The 26,613-nt window shown below is 45.1% G+C and overlaps 1 protein-coding gene and 1 non-coding gene across 4 annotated transcripts in view; both read right to left on the bottom strand.

The window, feature by feature from the left end:
• The window catches only part of ADCK1 (aarF domain containing kinase 1), a 154,541-nt gene that overhangs the window by 110,147 nt on the left and 17,781 nt on the right, over window positions 1-26,613 (bottom strand). For 2 of the 3 annotated variants that reach the window (XM_012476899.2, XM_012476904.3), the window contains exons 2-3: window positions 15,490-15,635; window positions 11,153-11,236 (exon numbers count right to left, since the gene is read on the bottom strand). In XM_012476899.2, coding sequence (XP_012332322.1) covers window positions 11,153-11,236; window positions 15,490-15,624 — 219 coding nt within the window. In that variant the 5' untranslated portion in view covers window positions 15,625-15,635. Of the gene's footprint in view, window positions 1-11,152; window positions 11,237-15,489; window positions 15,636-15,858; window positions 15,911-26,613 lie in introns of all 3 variants that reach the window. The other variant, XM_012476902.3, reaches the window with a different exon arrangement.
• Window positions 24,463-24,569, bottom strand: LOC135274339 (U6 spliceosomal RNA). Its single transcript, XR_010342183.1, has one exon. It is a non-coding gene; the product is annotated as a U6 spliceosomal RNA (small nuclear RNA).

Genomic DNA, 26,613 nt, shown 5'->3' with positions numbered 1-26,613 from the left:
TTTGGGAGGCTGAGGCAGGCGGATCACCTGAGGTCGGGAGTTCAAGACCAGCTTGATCAACATGGTGAAACCCTGTCTCTACTAAAACTACAAAATTAACTGGGCATGGTGGTGCACTCCTGTAATCCCAGGTATTCGGGAGGCTGAGGCAGGAGAATTGGTTGAACCTGGGAGGTGGAGGTTGCAGTGAGCCAAGATGGTACCATTGCACTCCAGCCTGGGCAACAAGAAAGAGCAAAAACTCTGTCTCCAAAAAAAAAAAAAGAAAACTCACTGGAAAGATTCCATGCCAGGTCGACAGGTGCAGCACGTGCAAAGGAGCTGTGGCACAAGGAGACTCAGACCACTACTCCAGGAGGAATGCACGCCAACCCTATCTCCCAAGCAAAGCTGCCCCATAACATGCCCACCTTGCCTGGAAGTTAGCTGCTGTCAGGGATCAGGAGAAGGAAGTAATTCCAGACCAGGGGCCAGAGCTGTAATAAAGACAAGTCAGTCCTGCAGCTGGTGATTTCATGCCTTCTGTCCCCCTACCCTCAACTGTGACAACTTCAGGGCAGAGGTAGAGTCTTAGTTACCATTTTCTCCTCGGAGCCTCACCCTGTACCTGACACAGAGCATGCTCAGTTAAAGTTGGCTCAAGTAATAGATGGATGGAAGGATGGTGAAGAAATGTCCTGGTTTGGCCAGATCAGACCGCAGGTCTCAGGGAATATTCCTGAAGATCCGGACATTGCTACAGTTCCCTTTGCAGACAAACAAGATCTTTAGAATGCTTACTGAATTATAGCTTCACTAGACTGGTAGGATGGTTATCCTCAAAGCTGGCAGTTGTTCAATAGCTTCGGAGTTGAAACTCTTTCCTGAAGCAAAGAGCTAGCACCTATCAATTCCTTTTGAAGGGTCTACCCACCCCTCTCCATAGGGGAATGCCAAATATTTGTTGAGTTAACTGTTGTATTGATTGAATGAGTAAAGTTACTTCAGGGAGGTGGCTCTATTGCCCTTCTTCCTCCTCTTGGTGTTTCCCAATTCCATCCCAGGCAGCAGCAGAGCCTGAGGCTCAGAGGTGGGAGGGTGAAGAGGCAGGAGAAGCAACTCCAGCAGCAGCAGCCAGTTGTTGAGAACTACTGCACAGGCATTTTTGTGTCTATTCTCTATCCAACTTGGTGCTTTTCCCCAGATTGGAAGCAGGTAAACAGGGAGACGACAGAGTATAAAGTACAAAGAACATGAGATTGGATGATATCTGAACATCAAGATCAAGATCATGATCTGTTACACACCTGCTGGGGACGTAAGAAATCACATCACCTCTCCAGAACTCCACTTCCACATCTGTACATTAGAGGCTTCAGCTGGCTGATGCCCAAGATGTCTTTCTCTAGTTCAATGGGATGGCTATAGAGCTGCCACCCGATGTTAGCCCCTTACTCTGCCCCTCCAACCAATATCCACAGGTCAGAAATTGAGTCCCTTTTTCTCCAAAACAGCCTACCATATCCCATGGTTCTAAAGGCTGACAGTGGCCAGGCATTGTGGCTCACACCTGTAATCCCATCCCAAAATTTTGGGAGGCCAAGGCAGGAGGACTGCTTGAGCCCAGGAGGTCAAGGCCGCAGTAAGGCGAGATTGCGCCACTGCACTCCAACCTGGGTGACAGAACAGGACCTGTCTTAAAAAATAAATAAATAAAATAAAAGTTGACAGTGTCTGACTCTTGCCTCTCAGTGCAGATTTCAGTAATGCCAAAATAGCTGTTCCATACTCCAACCTAAAGCAGCCTATGTTCCTAAACAAAGGCAGATGTAAAGATTAGCAGAATCTGATAGAAACAAAAGGTTCTTACAGCAAATTTGCAGCTACCTCCCCTCTCACAATCATTACTGCAGGAGAACATCCTATCCCTATGTTTTAAGCAACCATGTGGCGGGAGCTCCAGTAAGCATAACGCTCCTGACCTCTCTCCCCGTCCTTCACTCCTTGTGGGAGGGTCAATCACCAATCAAATTAAGGAATTCAGGAGAAGAAACAGTTTGCTCAGCTGACCCCTTTCTCTCTCCTCTCCATTTGGGATCTGCTTATCTGCAGAGCACTGACTTTCAGCTCTTTCCTCCTCTAAGAGGCAGTCCCCCATCTGAGAGGCTTGTCCAGCCATGTCTGTGCCTGGGTAGGTAAGCCTCTCAAATTCAGGGGTGAAGTTCAGCAAGCCCACTTGCTTCAGACCCCAAACTACATGCTGCATCCTGTGTCTATCAGTAATGAAGCTGACGAATTTTGACTACCACCTGGCAGAGTCCTGCATCTCCCCGACTCTGTTTCTCAGGCAAGGAAGAGAAGGATAATGATCATTACTTGTAATCCAAATTTTAACTGCTATGGTAACTTATCAAACAAACACATACTACTGACCTGAAGCATCTGATACCTCAGAAGCCCAGGGACCTACCTGGTAACAAGAATTTGAGCTTAGCTAAAAAAAACTTCACACTCAAAGTAGCAATTAAGTCCCCTCCTACATTATAACTCTGTTTTAAAAAAGAAAAGGTTCCTGCCGGGTGCAGTGGCTCACACCTGTAATCCCAGCACTTTGGAAAGAAGCCAAGACGGGTGGATCACCTGAGGTCAGGAGTTCGAGACCAGCCTGGTCAACATGGCAAAACCCCGTCTCTACTAAAAATAAAATTTTTAAAAATTAGCCAGGTGTCACAGCGGGCGCCTCTAATTCCAGCAAGTTGGGAGACCATTTGAACCTGGGAGGCAGAGGTTGCAGTGAGCCAAGATCTCGCCATTGCATGCCAGCCGGGGCAACAAGAGCAAAACTCCACCTTAAAAAAAAAAAAGAAAGAAAAAAAGGTTCTTGTTCTTTTTTCTCTCACACACACACAGACACATATATGTGAACACATGCATGTTCACACACTTATACACACTGCCCAACACAGTAGAAGCTCAAAAAATATTTTTGGCAAGTGGTACTGGTGTTAAGAAAAACTGCTGAGGGCAGTGGCTCACACCCGTGATCCAGCATTTTAAGAGGACAAGGTGGGAGGATTACTTGTGCCCAGGAGTTTGAGACTAGCATGGGCAACATAGCAAGACTGTCTCATATTTAATAATTTTTTTAAAAAATTGGCCAGGCTGGTGGCTCACGCCTATAATCCCAGCAATCTGGGAGGCCGCGGCAGGCAGATCATCTGGGGTCAGGAGTTCAAGACCAGCCTGGCCAACATGGTGAAACCCTGTCTGTACCAAAAAAATACAAAAATTAGTCGGGCATGGTGGTGCACATCTGTAGTCCTAGTTACTCGGGAGGCTGAGGTGGGAGAATTGCTTGAACCTGGAAGGCAGAGGTTGCAGTGAGCAGAGATTCATCATTGCAATCCGGCCAAAAGAAAATTCAATGAGGCAATAACTAATAACTTTAAGCACTCTCAATCATTGAAGGCTTAATTAACAACTTTACTGGAGAATTTTTCATGGCTCCTTATTGTCTGTGGCATAAAACCTGGCCTTGAGTCCCTCTGCGACCTAGCTCTAATTCTATTTGCCACTATACCCCTTTATTCACCCATACCTGGTCTCCAGTAATAATGAATTAGTCTCTTTTTCTTATAGACAATCCCCAAAATTTCACCCACTACACTCAGCCAAAATCACCTTGTCCCCAAAGCTACATGTTTCAATCAACCCACCTTTCCAAACTTAGCTCCCACACCAACTTAACTCATTCAACCTCACCTATTTTAGGCTACTGTCTCTGCTTGTGAATGCTTAAGTGCTCTTAACTATTTTAGAATATATGAGAGTCAAACAAATAAGGAAATATATTGTAGATAAAAGGCAGGTTTATCACTGTCAGAGAAAGAGGTGCTATTAAAAAAAGGGTGAATGCTATAACTTGGACTCTGTGGTGTTAGCCTAGAATTGGAGATACAAGTATCGGCTCATAGTTTTCTGCCCAGACACAGTGGCTCATGCCTATAATCCCAGCACTTTGGGAGGCTAAGGCACCAGGATCACTTCAGGCCACGAGTTCAAGACCAGCCTGGGCAACAGAGTAAGACCCTGTCTCTACAAATAATGCTTTAAAAAATTAGCCAGGTGTGGTAGTACACACCTGTAGTCCCAACTACTCAGGAGGCTGAAGTGGGAGGTTCACTTCAGCCCAGGAGCTGGAGGCTGCAGTGAACCCTATCATACCACTACACTCTAGCCTGGGTGACAGAGCAAGATGATGTCTCAAAATATATATATATTAGATTTTTAGTAGAAAGACAGAAGTAAGTGTGTGTATGTATGAGTGAGTGTATACACATATATATCTTCACTCTGTCTCCTGGAAGAGCCTAGAAGCAATGGCACCCCAGTAGCAAAACAAATATCTAACCTATGCATCTTGGTTTCTAAATACCATTCTCCAATAACAGGAACAAAGGCTTCTTGGAAAAGTGATTGATACCAGGGCAAGGAAAACACAGGATAAGCCTGAAGTATCTATCTTTCAGTACAAGAATGTAAAACAGTGCTCAAAATAGGTTGGGGGCCTATCAAAAGGGCGCAGGAGCCAACCTGAAAGAGCTGCCAATGGCCAAAGGGGGAACCATTTGAACAATAAAATAATGATTGTTTTGTAAATAAAGTACAAGCATTGTTTGGATTATATATGGGACATAGACTGCATAGAATAAAATAAATATCCACAAGTTCACAGTGATACATTGTCGGGCACGGTGGCTTATGCCTGTAATCCCAGCATTTTGGGAGGCTGAGGCGGGCAGATCATCTGAATTCGGGAGTTCAAGACTAGCCTGGCCAACATGGTGAAACGCTGTCTCTACTAAAAATACAAAATTAGCAGGGTAGTGGCAGGCACCTGTAACCCCAGCCACTCAGGAGGCTGAGGCAAGAGAATCACTTGAACCTGGGAGGCAGAGGTTGCAGCAAGCTAAAACCATGCCATTGTACTCCACCCTGGGCAACAAGAGTGAAACTCTATCTCAATAATAATAACAATAATTAAATAACTAGGGAAGAAGGGAAAGGTATTTTTTACACAATTAATAAATGTATAGAAGAAATGAGGAAAATAGAATATCATTAATATGTTCATTAAAATGATAAGGAGCTATCCAGGCTAACCCAATGCTCAGGATCTCCTCTCTGGCTGGTTTAAATAATCCACAGTGTTAAATTAACCTAAGCTTCTCATCTCCATTCTTATACATGGAACAGGGGCAAAGGCCACCACCATCATTTTACGGATAGAAAAGCAGAGGTGCTGACCAAGCATGGTGGCTCACGTCTGTAATCCCAGCACGCTGAGAAGCCAAGGCAGGCGAATCACCTGAGATCAGGAGTTTGAGACCAGCATGCCCAACATGGGGAAACCCCATCCCTACTAATTATACAAAAAATTAGCTGAGTATGGTGGCACATGCCTATAATCCCAGCTACTCAGGAGGCTGAGGCAGGAGAATCGCTTGAACCTGAGAGGCGGAGGTTGCAGTGAGCCAAGATAGTGCCACTGCACTCCAGCCTGAGAGACAGAGAGAAACTCCATCTCAAAAAAAAAGAAAATTTAGCCTGGCATGGTGGCAGGTGCCTGTACTACTTGGGAGGCTGAGGCACAAGAAGGACTTAAACCCAGGAGGCAGAGGCTGCTATGAGCTGAGACCATGCCACTGTACTCCAACCTGGGTGACAGAGCCAGACTCTAACTCAAAAACAAAAAAAAAACCCTTTTAAAAACTAAAAAAGGAAAAGCAGAGGTGCTTGGCAGTGGAGTAGGACTAGGTGCCAGGGGACCTGACTCCAGGTCCAAAATGGCTCCAGTTCTACCCAGCATCATCCAAACCTCTCTCCACCATCCTTAGGCACTAAACTTTTTGAATTTCATTTCTTCCCTTGAGTTATGGGCCCCCCTGTGACCTATCAAAACTCTATTTATGCTTAAAAGACCCAGCATGTTCAAGTGACAAACTGAGGGACATACAAAAAAAGAAAAAGAGAAAAAAAAACAAAACCAAGTATGCTTCTCTATGAATCCACAGTATATAAGGACTCATTTGACTGCAAGGAGCAGCAAACTTAACTCAAACCACCTTTAGCAGAAAAGAGAATTTCCTGGTAGATATAACTGAAATTCCAGCGGCAGCCTAGCTTCCACTTCAGCTAGATCCAGGGACTCAAATTATGCATTTCTTTGCAATAGTAGCTACATTCACAGACAGACTTTCCCCTCATGGTGGCAAAGATGGCTGCCAACAGCTCCAAGCCAGCATCTTACACTCTCAGCTCACTCAGCAGAAAAGAGAGAGCTGCTCTTCCCAGAAAAGTCCTGCTCACTGGCCAGAACTGGCTTAGCTGCTCAGGTTCCCTGAATCAATCTCTAGGGCCAGCAGAATAGACTCCACTGATCACCTGGCTAATATGAATGATGTGAGTCCTTCCCAAACTCATAGAGTACACATCAATACAGTGGTTCCCCAGAGGAAAGTTTATATGCTGTTTCCCAAAATGAGAATGACTTCTAAACTGCAAAATTAACAAACAGCCACTACGTGCCAAACCCTTATCAGAATCAACTCTATCTTGCCTCCTCCAGCCCCATTCCTGGATGTCTATGCCAGCAGTGACTTCTGTATGCTTTGTGAATAAGCCAGCTCACACTCGTCTCAGTTTTTAAGCATCCTGAACACCAGGGATCTGGTCCTCCAAAGCATGTGAGCTCCTCCCCACCACCCTGGCTGTCTAGCAAAGGGCCACTGTCCCTCTAGAACACATTTCTTCACGTTGGCTCCCAGGTTCCAGAGCTGAGTCACTGAGATTCCAGCCTGCCTGCGCTAACCTTGAAAGTGCTTGAAGTCACCACCTGCTGAGCTAGCCTCCCGGCTCTGACATACTCTGGGACCTGGAGATGCTGGCTCGATAGTTGAGATAATTACGTTTCACCCTTCACTCATTCCTTTATCAGCCACGCTGACGAGAAGGGATAAGCGCTCCAGTGGAAGAAAACACTCCTGCGGTATTTACTTGTGCTCTTTAGTGCCAGACAGCTCCCCATTCCCAGGGACAGCTCCTGGAGATGGGCCTACACCGTTTTCTGGTGCCAGACACCACTTGCTACTCTCTTGTCAAATGCCAGGCTGCACTTTCCTTACTGCGTCCCCGTAACTGTCAACTTCTCCAGGAGCTGCAGTGTCACTGCCTTTCAGATGACTTATACATGACAGGTAACTGTCTTTATTTTTATTTATTTATTTATTTGAGACAGAGTTTTTTGCTCTTGTTGCCCAGTCTGGAGTGCAGTGGCGCAATCTTGGCTCACTACAACCCCTGCCTCCCGGCTTCAAACGATTCTCTTGCCTCAGCCTCCTGAGTAGCTGGGATTACAGGCATGTGCCACCACATCCGGCTAATTTTGTATTTTCAGCAGAGGGGGTTTCTCCATGTTGGTCAGGCTGGTCTCGAACTCTCGACCTCGGGTGATCCACCTACCTCAGCCTCCCAAAATGCTGGGATTACAGGTGTGAGCCACTGTGCCTGGCTTTATTTTATTTTATTTTATTTTTTGAGGCGGGGTTTTGCTCTTGTTACCCAGGCTGGAGTGTAGTGGCATGATCTCGATTCACTGCAACCTCCGCCTCCCAGGTTCAAGCAATTCTCCTGCCTCAGTCTCCCAAGTAGCTGGGACTACAGGCGTGTGCCACCACATCCGGCTAATTTTTGTATTTTTAGTAGAGGCTGGGTTTCGCCATATTGGCCAGGCTTGTCTCAAACTCCTGGCCTTGTGATCCGCCCACCTGGGCCTCCCAAAGTGCTGGGATTATAGGCGTTAGCCACTGTGCCCGGCTGGGCAACTGTCTTTTTGACACCCATCTCCTGCCTCCTCTGCAGATTCCGTAAAGCAGAGGCCTTGACTCTGTGTCCAAGCCTGCAAGCTCTCCGTAGAATGTTACACTATCCGGGGCCAAGGCCCATAGCACTGGTTAGCTGGAGAAAGAGGGGCAGGGAAACGCAGCAGGCAATTATGTCTCAGAAGCAGAGTCTTTGAGATCCTCCATAAAAACTAACATTTCATTCATTTGTTCATTCAACAAACCTTTATTCAGGACCTGTCACTTTCTGGTGATGGATGTTGCAGATGTGGAGATTCACAGCACAGACCAAGTCTCTGTCCTCATGAAACATACCTTGTAGGAGATATCTGACTTGTTTTTGATACGTGCTTTCTATTTCACAAGGCAGAGTTATTATCTATATAATCCTGAGTAAGTGGCGTAACCATCTCTAGTTTATAGACAATGGCATCTCCAAAAGGCTAAATGAACTTCCCAAAGCCAAGGCACAAACTCAGGTCTTCTAACTATTAACATCATGCTCTTTCTGGGACCTCCCCACAAAGTAGGGAGGTGGCAGGGTACAGGCTGGCATTGAAACAGACATTAAATCAATGCAGGCCTATGCATGCATCATGGCTGGAGATAGAAGATTGAAAAAAACAAATACTCAATCCCTGATCTAAAGGAACAGATAGTCCAAAAAGAAAGACATGTAACCAACTATTGTCTGTGGCAAGAACAAAGATAAAGTGATTAAATTCAAATAGGAAGACGTCTCTGGAAGAATGCACAAGAAATAATAACCATCTCCAGGCAAGAAAATTGGGTACCTGAGGAACAAGGGTAGGAAGGTCATTTTGTATGTTTCAAATATTGTATATTTTGAATGATGTACCATTTGAATTTATTTCCCATTAAATAATACTTTGAAGATGGAATCAGCCAAATCCTGAATGTAGAAAATTCTACAGAATAAATTATCTGGTTTCTTCAACAAACAAGTAACTCAAGAAAGAGGGAGACAGAGGAAATGTTATCGATTTTTAAAGATGTAGAAAATGTCAACCTTAATATATCTACCTTATTTGGATATTTTGATCCAGATTTGAGCAAACTAACTATAAAAAGACATTTTGGGGCCAGGTATGGTGGCTCGCACTTGTAATCCCAGCACTTTGGAAGGCCAAGGTGGGCAGATCACTTGAGATCAGGAGTTTGAGACCAGCCTCACCAATACAATGAAACCCAGTCTCTACTAAAAATACAAAAATTACCTGGGCACGGTGGTATGCACCTGTAATCCCAGCTAATAGGGAGGCTGAGGGAGGAGAACTGCTTGAACCCCAGAGATAGAGGTTGCAGTGAGCCAAGATCACATCACTGGTGGCACTCCAACCTGGGCAACAGAGCAAAACTCCATCTCAAAAAAAAAAAAAAAAGACATTTTGAGGACAAGGGAAATTGAACATAGACTATCTATTAGAGATTATTAAGGAACTGTCAGTTTTGTTAGTGATCATGGTCTTCTGGTTGAATTTTTTTAAAGGTCCTTATCTATTTGAGATATATACTATTTACTGATAAAACAATGTGATGCCTGAGATTTGCATTTAAATATTTAGGAAAAAAAAATTAAGTGAATGAGGCCAGGCATGGTGACTCACTCCTGAAGTCCCAGCACTTTGGGAGGTTGAGGCAGGTGGATCACTTGAGACCAGGAGTTCAAGACTGGCCTGGCCATCATGGTGGAACCTTGTCTCTACTAAAAATACAAAACTTAGCCAGGTGTGGTGGCCTGCACCTGTAATTCCAGCTACTTGTGAGACTGAGGCAGGAGAATTGTTTAAACCCCAGAGGCAGAGGTTGCAGTGAGCCAAGATTACACCACTTCCCTCCAGCCTGGGCCACAGAGTGAGACTCTGTCTCAAAAATAAATAAATAAATAAGCAAATGAATAAAAAATAAATGAAACAGGCCTGGCACAGTGGCTCACACCTGTAATCGCAGCACTTTGGGAGGCCAAAACGGGTGGCTTACCTGAAGTCAGGAATTAGAGAACAGCCTGGACAACATGCTAAAACCCCATCTCTATGAAAAATACAAAAATTAGCTAGGTGTGGTGGTGTACACCTGTAATCCCAGCCACTTGGAAGGCTGAGGCAGGAGAATTGCTTGAACCTGGGAGGCAGAGAGTGCAATGAGCCGAGATCATGCCATTGCACTCCAACCTGGGCAACAGAGTGAGACTCCAGCTCAATAAATAAATAAATAAAAGAATAAATAAATAAAGGGGGGAAGATGACTAACAAGATGGGCAAGAGGTTGATAATTTCTGAAGCTAAACGACCAGAGTTCATTCTACTGTTCTCTCTACACTTGTGGATGGTTGAAATTGCCATAATAAAAAGGTTCAACAAAAATTTAGAAATTAATTATTCCATCCACCTAGGAAAACTGAGAAGAAAAGCACCACAGAGGAGAGCTTGAACTGAGTCCGGAAGGATGATGAGGAATTTTCTAAGGGGCAAAGGGCATTCCTGGCTGAGGGGACTGCCTGAGCACAGACATGCCCATCTATCACAAATCTCTCTCTGGAGTAGCCAAAGGTATCTACACTTGACCTCAAACTCAACCTACAGCCACAAAAAACTGCCCTTTTGTTTGATCCCCCAAGTCTCTGGGATATCTAAACATGTATCCACATCAACTACCCTATTCCAAGTGACAGGAGAGAGTTTGGGGTTGACAGCTCTACTCAGAGGCCTACAAGAGCCCCCAGAGTAGCCCTCAAGGATAGGAAAGCAATTCACCTCTTTCAGTTGGGTTTTGCCTGGCAAAACAGTTGAGAAGCCAGCTATCTCTGGGACAGAGCCTACATTCCTCCTGAGTCATCCCAGACACCTGTACTCCCCAGAAACACACACTGGCCTCCCCCGCAGCACCTCACAGATTAATAACCTCAGTACCATGGGATCCAGCTTGATGATGATCTGACAGCCCCACTCAGAAGTACTGAAACCTCTACGTGAAGGAGGAAGTGGTCCTCCCCTTCTTCCTTCCAAACCCTCAGTGGCCAATGGCCCCAGCCTTAATCTCCTACACTGCCCTCTGCCCAACTCCAGCTGTACATAGGAAGCTTCATGGCTAGACAGCTGCTTCAGGATTTATCCAATCCTAGGCCGGGCACAGTGGCTCACGCCTGTAATCCTAGCACTTTGGGAGGCTGAGGTAGGAGGATGGCATAAGCTTAGGAGTTTGAGTGTTATTCAGTCCTGGCCTGGTTCAGATGGGTCCCATGGGTTACTTACCTTAGATCTCAGCTGCAGGTACTCCTCTGAGCCATAGGGGACACTCTTCAGGGAAGTGAGGTAGTCATAACTGATGACAGCTGTCTGTGAACCAAGGCGGTGGGGAAAAGCTTAGCACCTGGACATTAAATACTACTCCTCTGCCCAAAACTTGCAGTACAGGCTTCTGACACTGCTATGTCTGGGGGAGTGGCCAGTCCCACCCCGAAGATGCCCAGGCCCTGGATCTTATTCTAGCTAGCTTCTTTCTATCATTCAGGACTCTGTGCAAATGCCACCTCTGCAGAAGCCTACTCTAAAATTGCCCCTCTTACCAGAAACATTCAATTATTTGTCATAACAAACCACCATCCAACATTATCTTGCTCATTTGTTTCCTTGTTTATGAACTGTCTCTTCCTAAAAGCTTAAACTCTGAGCTCTAGAAGCACAGGAGCTTGTCCCTCCTGTCCATCACTATACCCCAGCACCCTTTACACTGCCAGCAACATGGAGTAAATGCTCAAAGCTAGTTGAATGAACGTTGTTACATAAACTTAGCCCACTTCTCCATATCACAAATAAACATTATTTTATATGTATGTCTGCTCTAATAGCATAAGTCTTTTTTTTTTTTTTTTTTTTAGACAGAGTCTCGCTCTGTCACACAAGCTGGAGTGCACTGGCACAATCTCGAGCTCACTGCCACCTCTGCCTCCCAGGTTGAAGCAATTCTCCTGCCTCGGCCTCAGCTGGGATTACATGTGCACGCCACCACACCTGGCTAATCTTTGTATTTTTAGTAGAGATGGGATTTTGCCATGTTGGCTGGTCTCCTGACCTCAGGTGATCCTCCTGCCTCAGCCTCCCAAAGTGCTGGGATTACAGGCGTGAGCCATGCACCTGGCCTTAATAGCATGAGTCTTGATTCTGTGTCCCCTTATCCAGGGTGAATCAGAGAGTTCCAGTCTCCAAGATATCTTAGACATTGAAGCACCTTGGGGATTATCTACCCCAAACATTCCTTTATAGAATTGAGTAACTTCTAGAAGTTCGGGGATTTATAAAGTTGATATTAAGAGAGTTTCTCCCTTTGCACTGTACAAAGCTTTATCCTATTAGTCATATACTTGTTAAACACTAACCACAAGTAAGACCTAGTCACTGAGTAGTGTTCAAGGATGATCCAGACCAGAGCCCTGGCCTTTAAAAAACAGACAGCTTGTGGCTGGTTTACAAGGCACTGATTCATATTTTCCTCCCTCCTTTCCAGCTATTCAGATCTCTAAGATTCCATTTAAAACCTGCTTCTCACTGGCCTGAAGGTAGTGAGTTATCTCACCTGATTGTTCACAATTAGTCACAGATCAAACTCCTTGATCTGCTCTTTCCCCCTTCTCACTATGGCACTTGACTAGTCTACAGTCCGGGCGTGGTGGCTCACACCTGTAATCCCAGCACTTTGGGAGGCCGAGGCAGGTGGATCACTTGAGGCCAGGAGTTCAAGACCAGACTGGGCAACATGGTGAAACCCCATTTCTATTAAAAATATGGAAATTAGCCAGATGTGCTCACTTGAACCCAGGAGGTAAAAGTTGCAGTGAGTTGAGATAAGATTGTGCCACTGCACTCCAGCCTCGGTGACAGAGCAAGACTCTGTCTCAAAAAAATAAATAGGGGCTGGGCGCAGTGGCTCACGCCTGTAATCCCAGCACTTTGGGAGGCCGAGGCGGGTGGATCACGAGGTCAAGAGATTGAGACCATCCTGGTCAACATAGTGAAACCCCGTCTCTACTAAAAATACAAAAAATTAGCTGGGCATGGTGGCACGTGCCTGTAATCCCAGCTACTCAGGAGGCTGAGGAAGGAGAATTGCCTGAACCCAGGAAGCGGAGGTTGCGGTGAGCCGAGATCACGCCATTGCACTCCAGCCTGGGTAACAAGAGCGAAACTCTGTCTCAAAAATAAATAAATAAATAAATAAATGTGTGTGTATATATGTTTATATATATGTACATCTATATCTATGTATCTATCTATATGGATTTGAATGCATGCATTTGGATTTTTGTTTTGTTTTGTTTTGGTTTTGGTTTTTTTTTTCCAGTAATGGCTATAAGCAATGGATTGTTTTTTTAACCTACTCCTGTAGGCATTCCTCAACCATATGTGTGTGTGTGTGTGTGTGTGTGTGTGTGCGCGCGCGCGCACGTGCGCACACACACACAATTGGCCTGGCACAATTGGCTCATGCCCATAATCCCAGCACTTTGGAGTTCGAGACCATCCTAGGCAATATAGTGAAACCCTATCTCTACAAAAAAAATACAGAAATTGGCCAGGTATGGTGTCAGGCACCTGTGGTCCCAGCTACTCAAGAAGCTGAGGTGGGAGGATCTCTTGAGACTAGGAGGTAGAGGTTGCAGTAAGCTGATGTCACACCACTGCACCCCAGCCTGGACAACAGAGCAAGACCCTGTCTCGAAAAACAAAAAAATTAAATATATATATATTTATTTATAATAATATTTATTCTATATCTTAGGCACTGAGATATATGCATAAAACCTGCTACCCCTAGGATACCAATTCTGACTCCCAGGCCACAGCACTCACTCCGGTGTCCGACCATAGCAGCATCAAATCACCCATCTTGGCACAATGCATGGATTTAGATTGTTTTTTAACCTATTCATATAGGCATTCCTCAACCAGAAGCTACTTCATAGCTGGGTCTAAGTGGGACAGTTTGCTTCTGCCCCTCAAAGCATATAAGACAATGCTTGACCCTAAAAAGGCATTCGGTAAACACTTGGGAATTGTTTCATATTCTGCAGCCTGATTGGATAATCAGTCTATTTGTCCGTATTGGTTCTATAACTCAGCTCAGCCTTGAGGACAGGTACATGAATGCCCTCTCCTCTGAGCCAGGGCTCAAAGGACACCTGACAACAAACACTGAGTATTTTTTTTTCTTTTGTTTTTTTAGAGACAGGGTCTCACTTTGTTGCCCAGGCTGGAGTGCAGTGGCTATTCACAGGCGCAAGCCCACTACTAATCAGCACAGGAGTTTTGACCTGCTTCGTATCCCACCTGGGCCAGTTCACCTCTCCTTAGGAAATCTGGCGGTCCCCCGCTTCCAGGAGGTCACCATATTGATGCTGAACTTAGTGCGGACACCCAATCAGCATAGCACACTACAGCCCAGAACTCCTGGACTCAAGCGATCCTCCCACCTTAGCCTCCCGAGTAGCTGGGACTACAGGCACGTGCCACTGTGCCCGGCAACACTGATATTAAGGAGATGGTGAGATGACAACCACAATGGACTGTGCATCTGACTGAATCTACATCAAGGGGAAGAAAGCATGAGCTCTTCCTGCAGCAGATAAAGGAGGAAAGCAAGCATGAGGCAAGTGACCATCAACCCACCAATGGGACAGTTCTATAGGAATGTCTGGGAGAGTTGCTGTCAGCAGTTAAGAGGACATGATCACACCAGGATGATGTTCCTGTTGAGCCACTGGAGAAAACCTCTAAACACAAAATATGCAGCTGAGGTTCTCTGTCAGTTTGGAGATTGGAAGGGATCCCCCAAAGTTCTCTGAGGCTTAGACCCTCTGGGTATGAGTCCTGCATCAGGAACCATTCATCCTAGCTCACTGGAAAGAGATCAAGTTTTTTAGTAAAAGTTAATCAAAACTGCACAGTCCTCCTTGCAAGTGCATTTGCTGAAGAGCACAGCTCCTCTTGGTGTGTCACTAAAATAAGATACAGAACCTGCTGGGTGCGGTGGCTCACGCCTGTAATCCCAGCACTTTGGAAGGCTGAGGCAGGTGGATCACGAGGTCAAGAGATCGAGACCATCCTGGTCAACATGGTGAAACCCTGTCTCTACTAAAAATACAAAAAATTAGCGGGGCATGGTGGCGCATGCCTGTAATCCCAGCTACTCAGGAGTCTGAGGCAGGAGAATTGCCTGAACCCAGGAGGCGGAGGTTGCAGTGAGCCGAGATCACGCCATTGCACTCCAGCCTGGGTAACAAGAGCGAAACTCCATCTCAAAAAAAAAAAAAAAAAAAGATACAGAACCTAAAATGTAAAGGCTTCATTCAGATCACAGACCCAGGGCAGTCCCATTCTATGCTATCTCAGATCACAGAGTTTGTGTATGGGAATAAAGAAATATGAGGACACACATCCATATGTGTACACCTGTGCAGATGGAGCCTTTGCACATGTAAGGATACACAAGTATCTCCACATATGTATGACAGGCCTATCTATCTGCTACATGTATGAACACCTGCAAGTAATCCTCTAGCTTCTCTGCAACCCCCCAAACAAGAAAAACCTACCGTAGCAACTGCTCTGCCCACTCTGACAGCACCAAAGTCATTAGGGTCCAAGTACTTGTTACTGTAGAGGTAGATGCCAGAGGCAGCAAGAGCCATGCTGGTCCACGAAGCAAGCTTAAGAGCCTTTCTGGCCATGTTCCCAGATCCTGTAGCAAAAAGGAAAGCTGAGAAAGAATAGCAGTTAAGGGTTTCATAGTTAGTTAAAATGAGGTTCAAATCCCAGATCTACCACTTAAGATTGTATGACCTTGGGTCATTTTGTTAATCTCACTAAGCCTTAGTTTCTTCATTTGTAAAATAGGATAATACCTACCTCAAAAGTAGTTGGGATTAAATGAAATAATGTACATAAAATCCTTAGCGTAGTACCTGGGGCAAGTCAATCCTCGAAGTCGTTCCTTCAACAGTGCCAGGTACTGTTCTAGACATGGGGAGAGACTGAACAAAACAAAGGTCTTGCCCACTTGGAGCTTACACAGATATATCAGTATAGAATATCGGAGCTGGTATAAATATATAAATGCTGGCAAGAAAAGCAGAGAGAGGCCAAGCACAGTGGCTCACACCTGTAAACCCAGCTCTTTGGGAGACCAAGGTAGGCAGATAGCTCGAGTCCAGGAGTCCCAGAGCAGCCTGGGCAATAAGGCAAAACCCGTTCCTACTAAAAATACAAAACAATAGCCAGGTGTTGTGGCATGTGCCTGTGGTCCCAGCTACTCAAGAGGCAGAGGTGGGAGGATGGTTTGAGCCTGGGAGGAGGAGATTGCAGTGAGTTGAGATCGTGCCACTACACTCCAGCCTGGGTGACAGCCAGACCCTGTCTCAAAAAAAAAGCAAAGAGGGCAAAGGGAATCAGGAGGGAGGAAGAATGTTACTTTAGAAGCAAAGCCGAAGAGCATGTTTGCCATCACTACTGTGTCTATCACAATGCCACCACGCACATACGGGCATCATTAGCCTTCTATGCCCAGGTCAAAAGTGGTCAGCCCACAGCCAAAATGGCAGCTGCTCAGGGCAGCCAGGTAAGCGCTCCACGTCTGGTTGATTTTCAAAACATTTACTTTGGTTAGAGAAGACTATCTCTTGTCTTGAATGGAGGCTCCTTGAGGACAAACACCATAACTCTCACTACTCTGCCCTCTCACAGTCCTGTGGAGTGTTTTACAGTCAGGGGATTAATGCATACCTGCTTATTTGATCTGCTCAAACTCAGACTCATGGTCAATGTGACCTTTCCCTACCCTACTTGTGCTCAGTCCCCTAGGTGGCTGCACAGTTGTTCTTTGGAGCCAGTACACCCAACAGGCTGCCTCTCCTTCAATTCCTGAGCATTTTATATCAGACTAAAGTCCTTGACCACCACTGCAACTGCCAGGAGAGAGGTGCCACACAACAGCGGCAGCACACCACCAAGCCACCTGCAGGTGCCAGCCTTGCAAGCCTTGTACCCTCATCCCTCTGCTCTGGAATGAGTCCGTACCTGTCACCTCCCTGCTCTGTGCCTGTTTCCCTTGTATGGAAACTATTATTACAAACAAGCCTATCTTCATTTTATTTTTTTTGAAACAGGGTCTTGCTCTGTCACCCAGGCTGGAGTGCAGTGGCACAATGTCAGCTCACTCCAACCTCTGCCCCCCAGATTCAAGTGATTCTCCTGCCTCAGCCTCCTGAGTAGCTGGGATTACAGGTGGCCATCACCATGCCCAGCCAACTTTTGTATTTTTAGTAGAGACGGGGTTTCACCATGTTGTCTAGGCTGGTCTCAAACTCCCACCCTCAGGCAATCCACCTGCCTCAGCCTCCCAAAGTGGTGGGATTACAGGCGTTAGCCACCACACTTGGCTCATTTTCTTTAATGTCTACTTTGACTCATGCCTCATAATATAGCCACAGTTTTTTTTTAATTTTTATTTATTTATTTATTTATTTATTTTAGAGATAGAGTCTCATTCCGTTGCCCAGGCTGGAGTGCAGTGCCATGATCATAGCTTACTGTAACCTAAAACTCCTGGGTTCAAGCAATCCTTCCGCCACAGCCCCCCAAGTAGCTGGGACTACAGGTCATGTCACTGAGTTTGGCTAATTTTTTTTAATTTTTTGTAGAGACAGGGTCTTGCTAGGTTACCCAGGCTGGGCTCCAGCTCTTCTCCAACTGTTGGGCTCAAGTGATCCTCCCACTTCAGCATCTCAAAGCTCTGGGGTTATAGGCACGAGCCACTGTGCCCAACCCACAGATCTCAGCTCACTGCAACCCCTGCCTTCCGGGTTCAAGCAATTCTCCTGCCTCAACCTCCCAAGTAGCTGGGATTACAGGCCTGCACCACCATGCCCAGCTAATTTTTGTATTTTTAGTGGAGATGGGGTTTCAACATGATGGCCAGGCTAGTCTTGAACTCCTGACCTCAGGTGATCTGCCCACCTCAGCCTCCCAAAGTGCTGGGATTATAGGCATGAGCCACTGCCCCTGGCCCATTCTTTTAATTTCAACTTATGTTTTATACTGTTTCTCCATGCAACTTATAACTGATTTTTTTCTGTTTGCAATTAATATTTTATATATTTGGACTTAAATTGACCATCTTCCTCTATGCTTTCTATTTCTCCTACCTGTTCTTCTCTCTTTTCTTGATTCTTTCTGGACTTAGTAATTTTCTTTTTCTTTTTTTTTTTTTTTAAGAGATGAGGTTTCACCATGTTGGCCAGGCTGGTCTTGAACTCCTGACCTCAGGAGATCCACCCGCCTCGGCCTCCCAAAGTGCTGGGATTACAGGCTGGACTTAATACTTTTCATAATCTATAGTTGTTTCAGGAAAAACTCTCAAAGTGTTTTCCCTCTGCTCTCATACTGTCACAGCAATCATCAACACAGAAGATTTCTGTGACCAAGTGTGTGGGTTTTTTCCTCACACACCAACCAGCAGACACCAGGTGGGTGTCCTCCAGTACAATCCCGACACCATCTACCACCTGGAGATGTTGTCAGATCCTACGGGTTGAGGGCCCAGTCCCCAAGACTGCATCCCTCACTTCCCCCAACAACATCAGTCACAAGTCCGGGCCTCTGGAACTTCAACCAACCAGCTTCAAGTTGGGGTTCCCACAACCCCTTCTTTGGGTTCAGTTAAGTTGCTGCAGCAACTCTCAGAACTCAGGTACACACTTACGTTTGCTGGCTTTTTATAAAGGAGATTGCAAAAGATACTGATGAACAGATGTGCAGGAGGAGTTACGGGAAAGGGCATGAAGGTTCCAGGACTTCCCCAGGTGCACCACACTCCGTGAATCTCCAAGTGCTCAGCTATCCAGAGGCTCTGTGAACCCAGTCCTCTTGGGTTCTTGGGTTTTTATGGAAGCTTCATGACGTCAGCATTCCTTCCCTCGGTATACAGGGCAGGACTCACTCTAGGGAGGGGCTTAAGACCCACAATCAGAGAGGTGGGGAAAGACCAAGATCCAGCCTTAGGGCAGGCAAAAGGAGGGCACAAAAAAGAGATTCTGATTCCTGAGGCCTGCCCCTGAGGCGTAACATACCCAACATTACAACAGAAGCTGTGGGAGTTATGAATCAGGAACAGCCAATAAAAACCAATACATACAATAACACTACAATAGTCCTTACTTATAATTCCATTGCTCTTCCCTTTGGAACCTTCATTTCCTAATCTAGTATTTCTAAAGTATAATCAGAGCAACATCTGAAAAAATATTACCCTAGGTGCCATTTCAAAAATGCAGATTCCTGAGCCAAGAGAGGTGGCTCACACCTATAATCCCAACACTCAGGGAGGCCCAGGCAGGCAGATCTCTAGAGGTCAGGAGTTCCAGACCAGCCTGGCCAACATGGTGAAACGCCATCTCTATTAAAATTAGCTGGGCGTGGAGGTACACACCTGTAGTACCAGCTACTTGGGAGGCTGAGACAGGAGAATCGCTTGAACCCAGGAGGTGGAGGTTGCAGTGAGCTAAGATTGCACCACTGCACTCTAGCCTGGGCTGCAGAACAAGACTCCATCTAAAAAAAAAAATATATATATACACACACACACACACACACACACACACACACACACATATGTGCTTGGCTGGGAGCAGTGACTCACACCTGTAATCCCAGCACTTTGGGAAGCCACAATGGGAGGACTGTTTGGGGCCAGGAGTTCAAGACCAGCCTGGGGAAGAAAGGGAGACCCCCATCTCTACAGAAAATGTAAACATTAGCCTGGAGTGACAGCCTACACCTATAAGTACCAGCTACTCAAAATGCTGAGGTAGGAGGATCCCTTGAGCCTAGGAGGTCAAGGCTGCAATAAGCCATGATCACGTCACTACATTCTAGCCTGGGCAACAGAGCAAAATCCTGTTTCAAAAAAAAAAAAAAAGAAAATTTTTAAGCATTTTTTAAAATGTAGATTCCCGGGCCAGGCTTGGTGGCTCACGCCTATAATCCCAGCACTTTGGGAGGCCAAGGTGGGCAGACCACTTGAGGTCAGGAACTCGAGACCAGTCTGACCAACATGATAAAAAAAAAAAATTAGCCAAGCATGGGGTCACATGCGTCTGTAATCCCAGCTACTCGTGAGGCTGAGGCAGGAGAATTGCTTGAACCTGGGAGGTAGAAGTTGCAGTGAGCCGAGATCGCGCCACTGCACTCCATCCTGGGTGACAGAGTGAGACTCTGTCTCCAAAATATTAAAATAAAAAAATTTAAAAAAATTTTAATAAATAAAGAAATGTAGATTCCTGGAGTCTACCCCGTGGGCCACTGAACCACCAACTCTAGGGGTAAGACTCAGGAATGTGCATTTTATTAAGATAACACGTGATTTGCCTGAAGGCTCAAGTTTGTTTTTTGTTTGTTTGTTTGTTTGTTTGAGACAGAGTCTCCCTCTGTCACCAGGCTGGAGTGCAATCTCCGCCTCACTGCAACCTCTGCCTCCTGGGTTCAAGTGATTCTCCTGCCTCAGCCTCACAAGTAGCTGGGATTACAGAGGCACATGACACCATGCCTGGCTAACATTTTTTGTTTTTTGTATTTTTGGGGGGATTATAGGCACCGCGCCACCACACCCAGCTAATTTTTTTGTATTTTTAGAGACAGGGTTTCACCATGTTAGCCAACAATGGTCTCAATCTCTTGACCTCATGATCTGCCTGCCTCAGCCTCCCAAAGTGCTGGGATTACAGGCATGAGCCACTGCGCCCCGCCAAAAGCTCAAGTTTGAGAGCTACATTTCTACTTTTTTTTTTTTTTTTTTGAGATGGAGCCTCCTGGGTTCAAGCGACGCTCCCATCTCAGCCTCCAGAGTGGGCTAATTTTTGTTGTAAAGACAAGGTTTCGTGATTTATTCAGGCTGGTCTCCAACTATTGGGCTCAAACAATCTGCCCACCTTGGCCCCCCAAAGTGCTGAGATTACAGATGTGACGTAACATGCCCAGTCAGCATTTTTTTCAGTAAAGAGAGGCTTTGTTGTCTACCAATGGGTCACAAAATAAAAAGTGGTCGGGCACAGTGGCTCACACCTGTAACTCCAGCACTGTGGGAGGCCAAAGTGGGAGGATCGCTTGAGCCCAGAAGTTTGAGACCAGCCTGAGCGAAAACCCATCTATACAAAAAATACAAAAATCAATCAGGTGTGGTGGCATGTACCTGTTGTCCTGGTACTTGGGAGGCTGAGGTAGGAGGATTGCTTCAGCCTGGAAGGCAAAAGTTGCAGTGAGCTGAGATTGAGTCACTGCACACCAGCCTCAGAGACACAGTGAGACCCCATCTTAGAAAAAAAATTTTTTTTTTTTTTAGAGAGGCCAGGTGTGGTGGCTCACATCTATAATCCCAGCACTTTGGGAGGCCAAGGCAAGTGGATCACCTGAGGTCAGGAGTTCGAGACCAGTCTGGTCAACATGGTGAAACTTGGTCTCCATTAAAAATACAAAAATTAGCTGGGTATTATGGCATGCACCTGTAGTTTCAGTTACTCAAGAGGCTGAGGCAAGAGAATCACTTGAACCCGGAGGCAGAGGTTACAGTGAGCCAAGATCGCACCACTGCACACTCCAGCCTAGGTAACAGCATGAGACTATTCAAAAAAAAAAAAGCGGGGGGTAAAAAAGAGAGGCTTTGCTGAAATTTAGTGTTCAAGTTCATTAGTGAAACTATCCCCCAAAAATAGGCCTCCCTTCTCCAACACCAGAGGACTGTATTCACTCCACAAGGGTAACTACAAGCAATTATTTTTAAGGAAATAATTTAAGAAACTCAGGCCAGGCGCAGTGGCTCATGCCTGTAATCCCAGCACTTTGGGAGGCCGAGGCAGGCAGATCAGGAGGTCAGGAGTTACAGACCAGTCTAGCCAACATGGCGAAACCCATCTCTACTAATAATACAAAAATTAGCTGGGTGTGGTGGTACGTCTGTAATCCCAGCTACTTAGGAGGCTGAGGCAGGAGAATCACTTGAACCCTGGAAGCGGAGGCTGCAGTGAGCCGAGATCATGCCACTGCACTCCAGCCTGGACAACAGAGTGAGACTCTTGTCTCCAAAAAAAGAGAAAGAAAAAGAAAAATTAGCTAGGTGTGGTGGCAGATGCCTGTAATCCCAGCTACTCAGGAGGCTGAGGCAGGAGAATCGCTTGAATCCAGAAGATGGAGGTTGAAGTGAGCCAAGATTGAGCTACTGCACTCTAGCCTGGGCAACAGACTCATCTCAAAAATAAATTAATATAATATATAATACATAGAAAAGAAAAAAATATATATATATATAATATAATATGCTGGCTAATCTTAGTTATCTTTGGCCCTTATTCATTCACTCACTAACTTCTATTATCAAATGTTGACTTATAAGATGCACTTTGGAGACATGTATCAAAAACATTTCTCTCTTTTTTTTTTTTTGAGACAGGGTCTGGCTGTGTTGCCCAAGCTGGAGTGTAGTAGCTCGATCATTACAGCTTCAAACTCCTGTCCTCAAGGGACCCTCCTGCCTCAGCCTCTGGAGAACCTGAGATTAGAAGCACATGCTGCCAGGCCTGGCTAAATTTTTTTTTTTTTTTTTCTCAAGAGGAGCTGGAGGTGGTGGTCTTACTATATTGCCCAGGCTGGTCTTGAACTTCTATAATCAAGCCATCCTTCAGCCTTGGCCTCCCAAAGTGCTGAGATTACAAGTATGAGCCACCACACCAGGCCTCAGACATTTGTTTATTCTATAAACGTCTCTTGAGCTATTTTTTTCATGGCGGAGCTCATCTATCAATTCAATGCAATTCCAATCAAATTTCCAATAGAATTTGTTCTGGACCTTCACAAACTAATCTAAAGCGTATATGAAAAAACAAAGGGCTGGCCAGGCATGGTGGCTCACGCCTGTAATCCTAGCACTTTGGGAGGCCGAGGTGGGTGGATCACCTGAGGTCAGGAGTTCAAGACCAGCCTGGCAGTCATGGTGAAACCACATCTTTAAAATAAATAAATAAATAAATAAATAAACAAAAGGTAGTGCAGTGGCTCATGCCTGTAATCCCACACTCTAGGAGGTCAAAACAGGTGGATCACTTGAGGTCAGGAGTTCAAGACCAACCTGGACAATATGGCAGGACCCCATGTCTACTAAAAATACAAAAATTAGCCAGGTGTGGTGGTGCATTCCTATAGTCCCAGCTACTCAGAAGGCTGAGGCAAGAGAATTATTAAACCCAGGAGGCAAAGGTTGCAGTCAGCTGAGATCATACCACTGTACTCCAGCCTGGGCAACAGAGCAAGACTTTGTTTCAAAAATAAAGGTCAGGTGTGGTGGCTCATGCCTGCAATCTCAGCACTTTGGGAGGCTGAGGCAGGCAGATCACCTGAGGTCGGGAGTTCAAGACCAGCCTGACCAATATGGAGAAATCCTGTCTCTACTAATAATATCAAATTAGCCAGGCATAGTGACGCATGCCTGTAATCCCCAACTACTCAGGAGGCTGAGGCAGGAGAATTGCTTGAACTCAGGGGTCAGAGGCTGCAGTGAGCCAAGACTGTGCCATTGCACTCCAGCCTGGGCAACAAGAACGAAACTCGATCTTCAAAACAGAATAATAATAATAAATAAAATGTAAGAAACTAATTTATTTCCCTAAACACAAATGCTCAATCTCTAGCCCTACTACCGAGATCAGTGCTTACTGCTGCAAGAATGACATTGTGACTTTATAAATAAAAAGACTATGCAGCCAGGCATGGTGGCTCACCCCTGTAACCCCAACATTTTGGGAGGCCAAGGCAGGCAGATTACTTGAGCCCAGAAGTTCGAGACCAGCCTGGCCAAGATGGCGAAGCCCTATCTCTACTAAAAATACAAAAATTAGCCAGGCATGGTGGCTCACCCCTGTAAACCCAGCTACTCAGGTGGCTAAAGCACGAGAATTGCTTGAACCTGGGAGGCAGAAGTTGCAGTGATCCAAGATCACTCTACTGCACTCCAGCCTGAGCGAAAGAATAAGTCTGTCTCAAAAAAAAAGAATATGCAGTGGTATGCACAATAGCTAAGATGTAGAAACAACTAAGTGTCCCTCCACAAATGGATAAAGAAATTGTGGAATACACACACACACACACAAACACACACACACACACACACACACACACACACAGGAATATTACCCAGCCATAAAAAGGAAGGAAGCCTGCCATTGGTGCCTACATGGATGAACCTAGAGAACATTTTCTTAAGTGAAATGAGCCAGACACAGAAAGACAAATACTACATGATCTCACTCTTACGTGGAATCTAAAGAAGTCAAACTCTTAGAGGCAGAGGTTAGAATGGTGGTTACCAGGGGCTGGGATTTGAGGGAAATGAGGAGATACTGGTCAAAGGGTACTAAGTTTCAGTTATAAGATGAATAAGTTCTAGGGAATCTAATATACAACATGGTAACTATACTGCTGTATTGGTACTTGGAATTTGCTGAGAGAGCAGATCTTTTTTTTTTTTTTTTAATATGGAACGCTTCATGAATTTGCGTGTCATCCTTGCGCAGGGGCCATGCTAATCTTCTCTGTATTGTTCCAATTTTAGTATATGTGCTGCCGAAGCGAGCACAAGAGAGCAGATCTTAAGTGTCCTCACCACACACACAAAAAAGAGTAACTATTTGAGATGATGGATATGTTGATTGACTGTGGTAATCATTACACAATGTACACATATATCAAATCATCAAGTTGTATACCTTGATAGATATGATTATTTGTCAATTACACCTCAATAAAGCTAAAAAATATACACTACAAGGCTACAGTAATCAAAACAGCATAGTACTGGTACCAAAACAGAGACATAGACCAATGGAACAGAGCAGAGGCCTCAGAAGCAACACCACACATCTCCAACCATCTGATCTTTGACAAACCTGACAAAAACAAGCAATGGGGAAAGGATTCCCTGTTTAACAAATGGTGTTGGGAAAACTGGCTAGCAATGTGCAGAAAGCAGAAATTGGACCCCTTCCTGTCACCTTACACTGAAATTAACTCCAGATGTATTAAAGATTTAAACATAAGACCTAACACCATAAAAACCCTAGAAGAAAACCTAAGCAAAACCATCCAGGACATAGGCATAGGCAAGGACTTCATGACTAAAACACCAGAAGCAATGGCAACAAAAGCCAAAATAGACAAATGGGATCTAATTAAACTTCAGAGCTTCTGTGCAGCAAAAGAAACAATCATTAGAGTGAACTGGCAACCAACAGAATGGGAAAAAATTTTTGCAATCTACCCATCTGACAAAGGGCTAATATCCGGAATCTACAAAGAACTAAAACAGATTTACAAGAAAAAAACAAACCCATTTAAAAGTGGGTGAAGAATATGAACAGATACTTTACAAAAGAAAACATATATGAGGCCAACAAACATATGAAACAATGCTCATCATCACTGGTCTAATTAGAGAAATGCAAATCAAAACTACATTGAGATACGATCTCACACCAGTTAGAATGGCGATCAGTAAAAAGTCTGGAGACAACAGATGCTGGAGAGGATGTGGAGAAATAGGAACATTTTTACACTGTTGGTGGAAGTGTAAATTAGTTCAACCATTGTGGAAGATAGTGTGGCAAGTCCTCAAGGATCTAGAAATAGAAATTTCATTTGACTCAGCAATCTCATTACTGGGTATATACCCAAAGGATTATAAATTGTTCTATTATAAAGACATATGCACAGGAATGTTCATTGCAGCACTGTTTACAATAGCAAAGACCTGGAACCAACCCAAATGCCCATCAACAATAGACTGGACAAAGAAAATGTGGCACATACACACCATGGAATACTGTGCAGCCATTAAAAATGATAGGTTCATGTCCTTTGTAGGGATATGGATGAATCTGGAAACCATCATTCTCAGCAAACTGACACAAGAACAGAAAACCAAACACCACATGTTCTCACTCATAGGCGAGTGTTGAACAATGAGAACACATGGACACAGGGAGGGGAGCATCACGCACTGGGGTCAGTTGTGAGGGTGCTAGGGGAGGGAAAGTCGGGAGTGGGGAGGGTGGGGAGAGATAACTCGGGGAGAAATGTCAGATATAGATGATGGGGGAATGGAGGCAGCAAACCACCTTGCCATGTATGTACCTATGCAACAATCCTGCATGATCTGCACAGGTACCCCAGAACCTGAAGTACAATTAAAAAAAAAAAAGCTAGAAAATAATAAAAGAATAAATTAGGCCGGGCATGGCGGCTCATGCCTGTAATCCAAGCACTTTGGAGGCCAAGGTGGGCAAATCACCTGAGGTCAGGAGTTCAAGACCAGCCTGAACAACATGGTGAAACCTCGTCTTTATTTAAAAAAAAAAGAATAAATTAAAACCTTGCTTTCTAGCATGCTCTTTATTTCCTTGATATTTCTCTTTATTTTATGAAAATTTCCCTGTCCCCATTTATTATGGCAATATTTTAATAAGCCAAGGATTCTTTTTGGGTGTTGTTATTGTTGAGACATGGGTTTACTCTGCCACCCAGGCTGGAATGCAGTGGTGGGATTGCAGATCACTGCAGTCTCAACCTCCTGGGCTCAAGCAGTCCTCCAATCTCAGCTCCCAAAGTAGCTGGAACCATAGGCA

This window comes from Aotus nancymaae, unplaced genomic scaffold, assembly GCF_030222135.1.
Source record: "Aotus nancymaae isolate 86718 unplaced genomic scaffold, 86718_ANA_hifiasm-v0.15.2.pri h1tg000011l, whole genome shotgun sequence".
Lineage (NCBI taxonomy): Eukaryota > Metazoa > Chordata > Mammalia > Primates > Aotidae > Aotus > Aotus nancymaae.
Note: the sequence above shows the minus strand (reverse complement) of the source record. Positions and strands in the feature narration are given on the sequence as shown.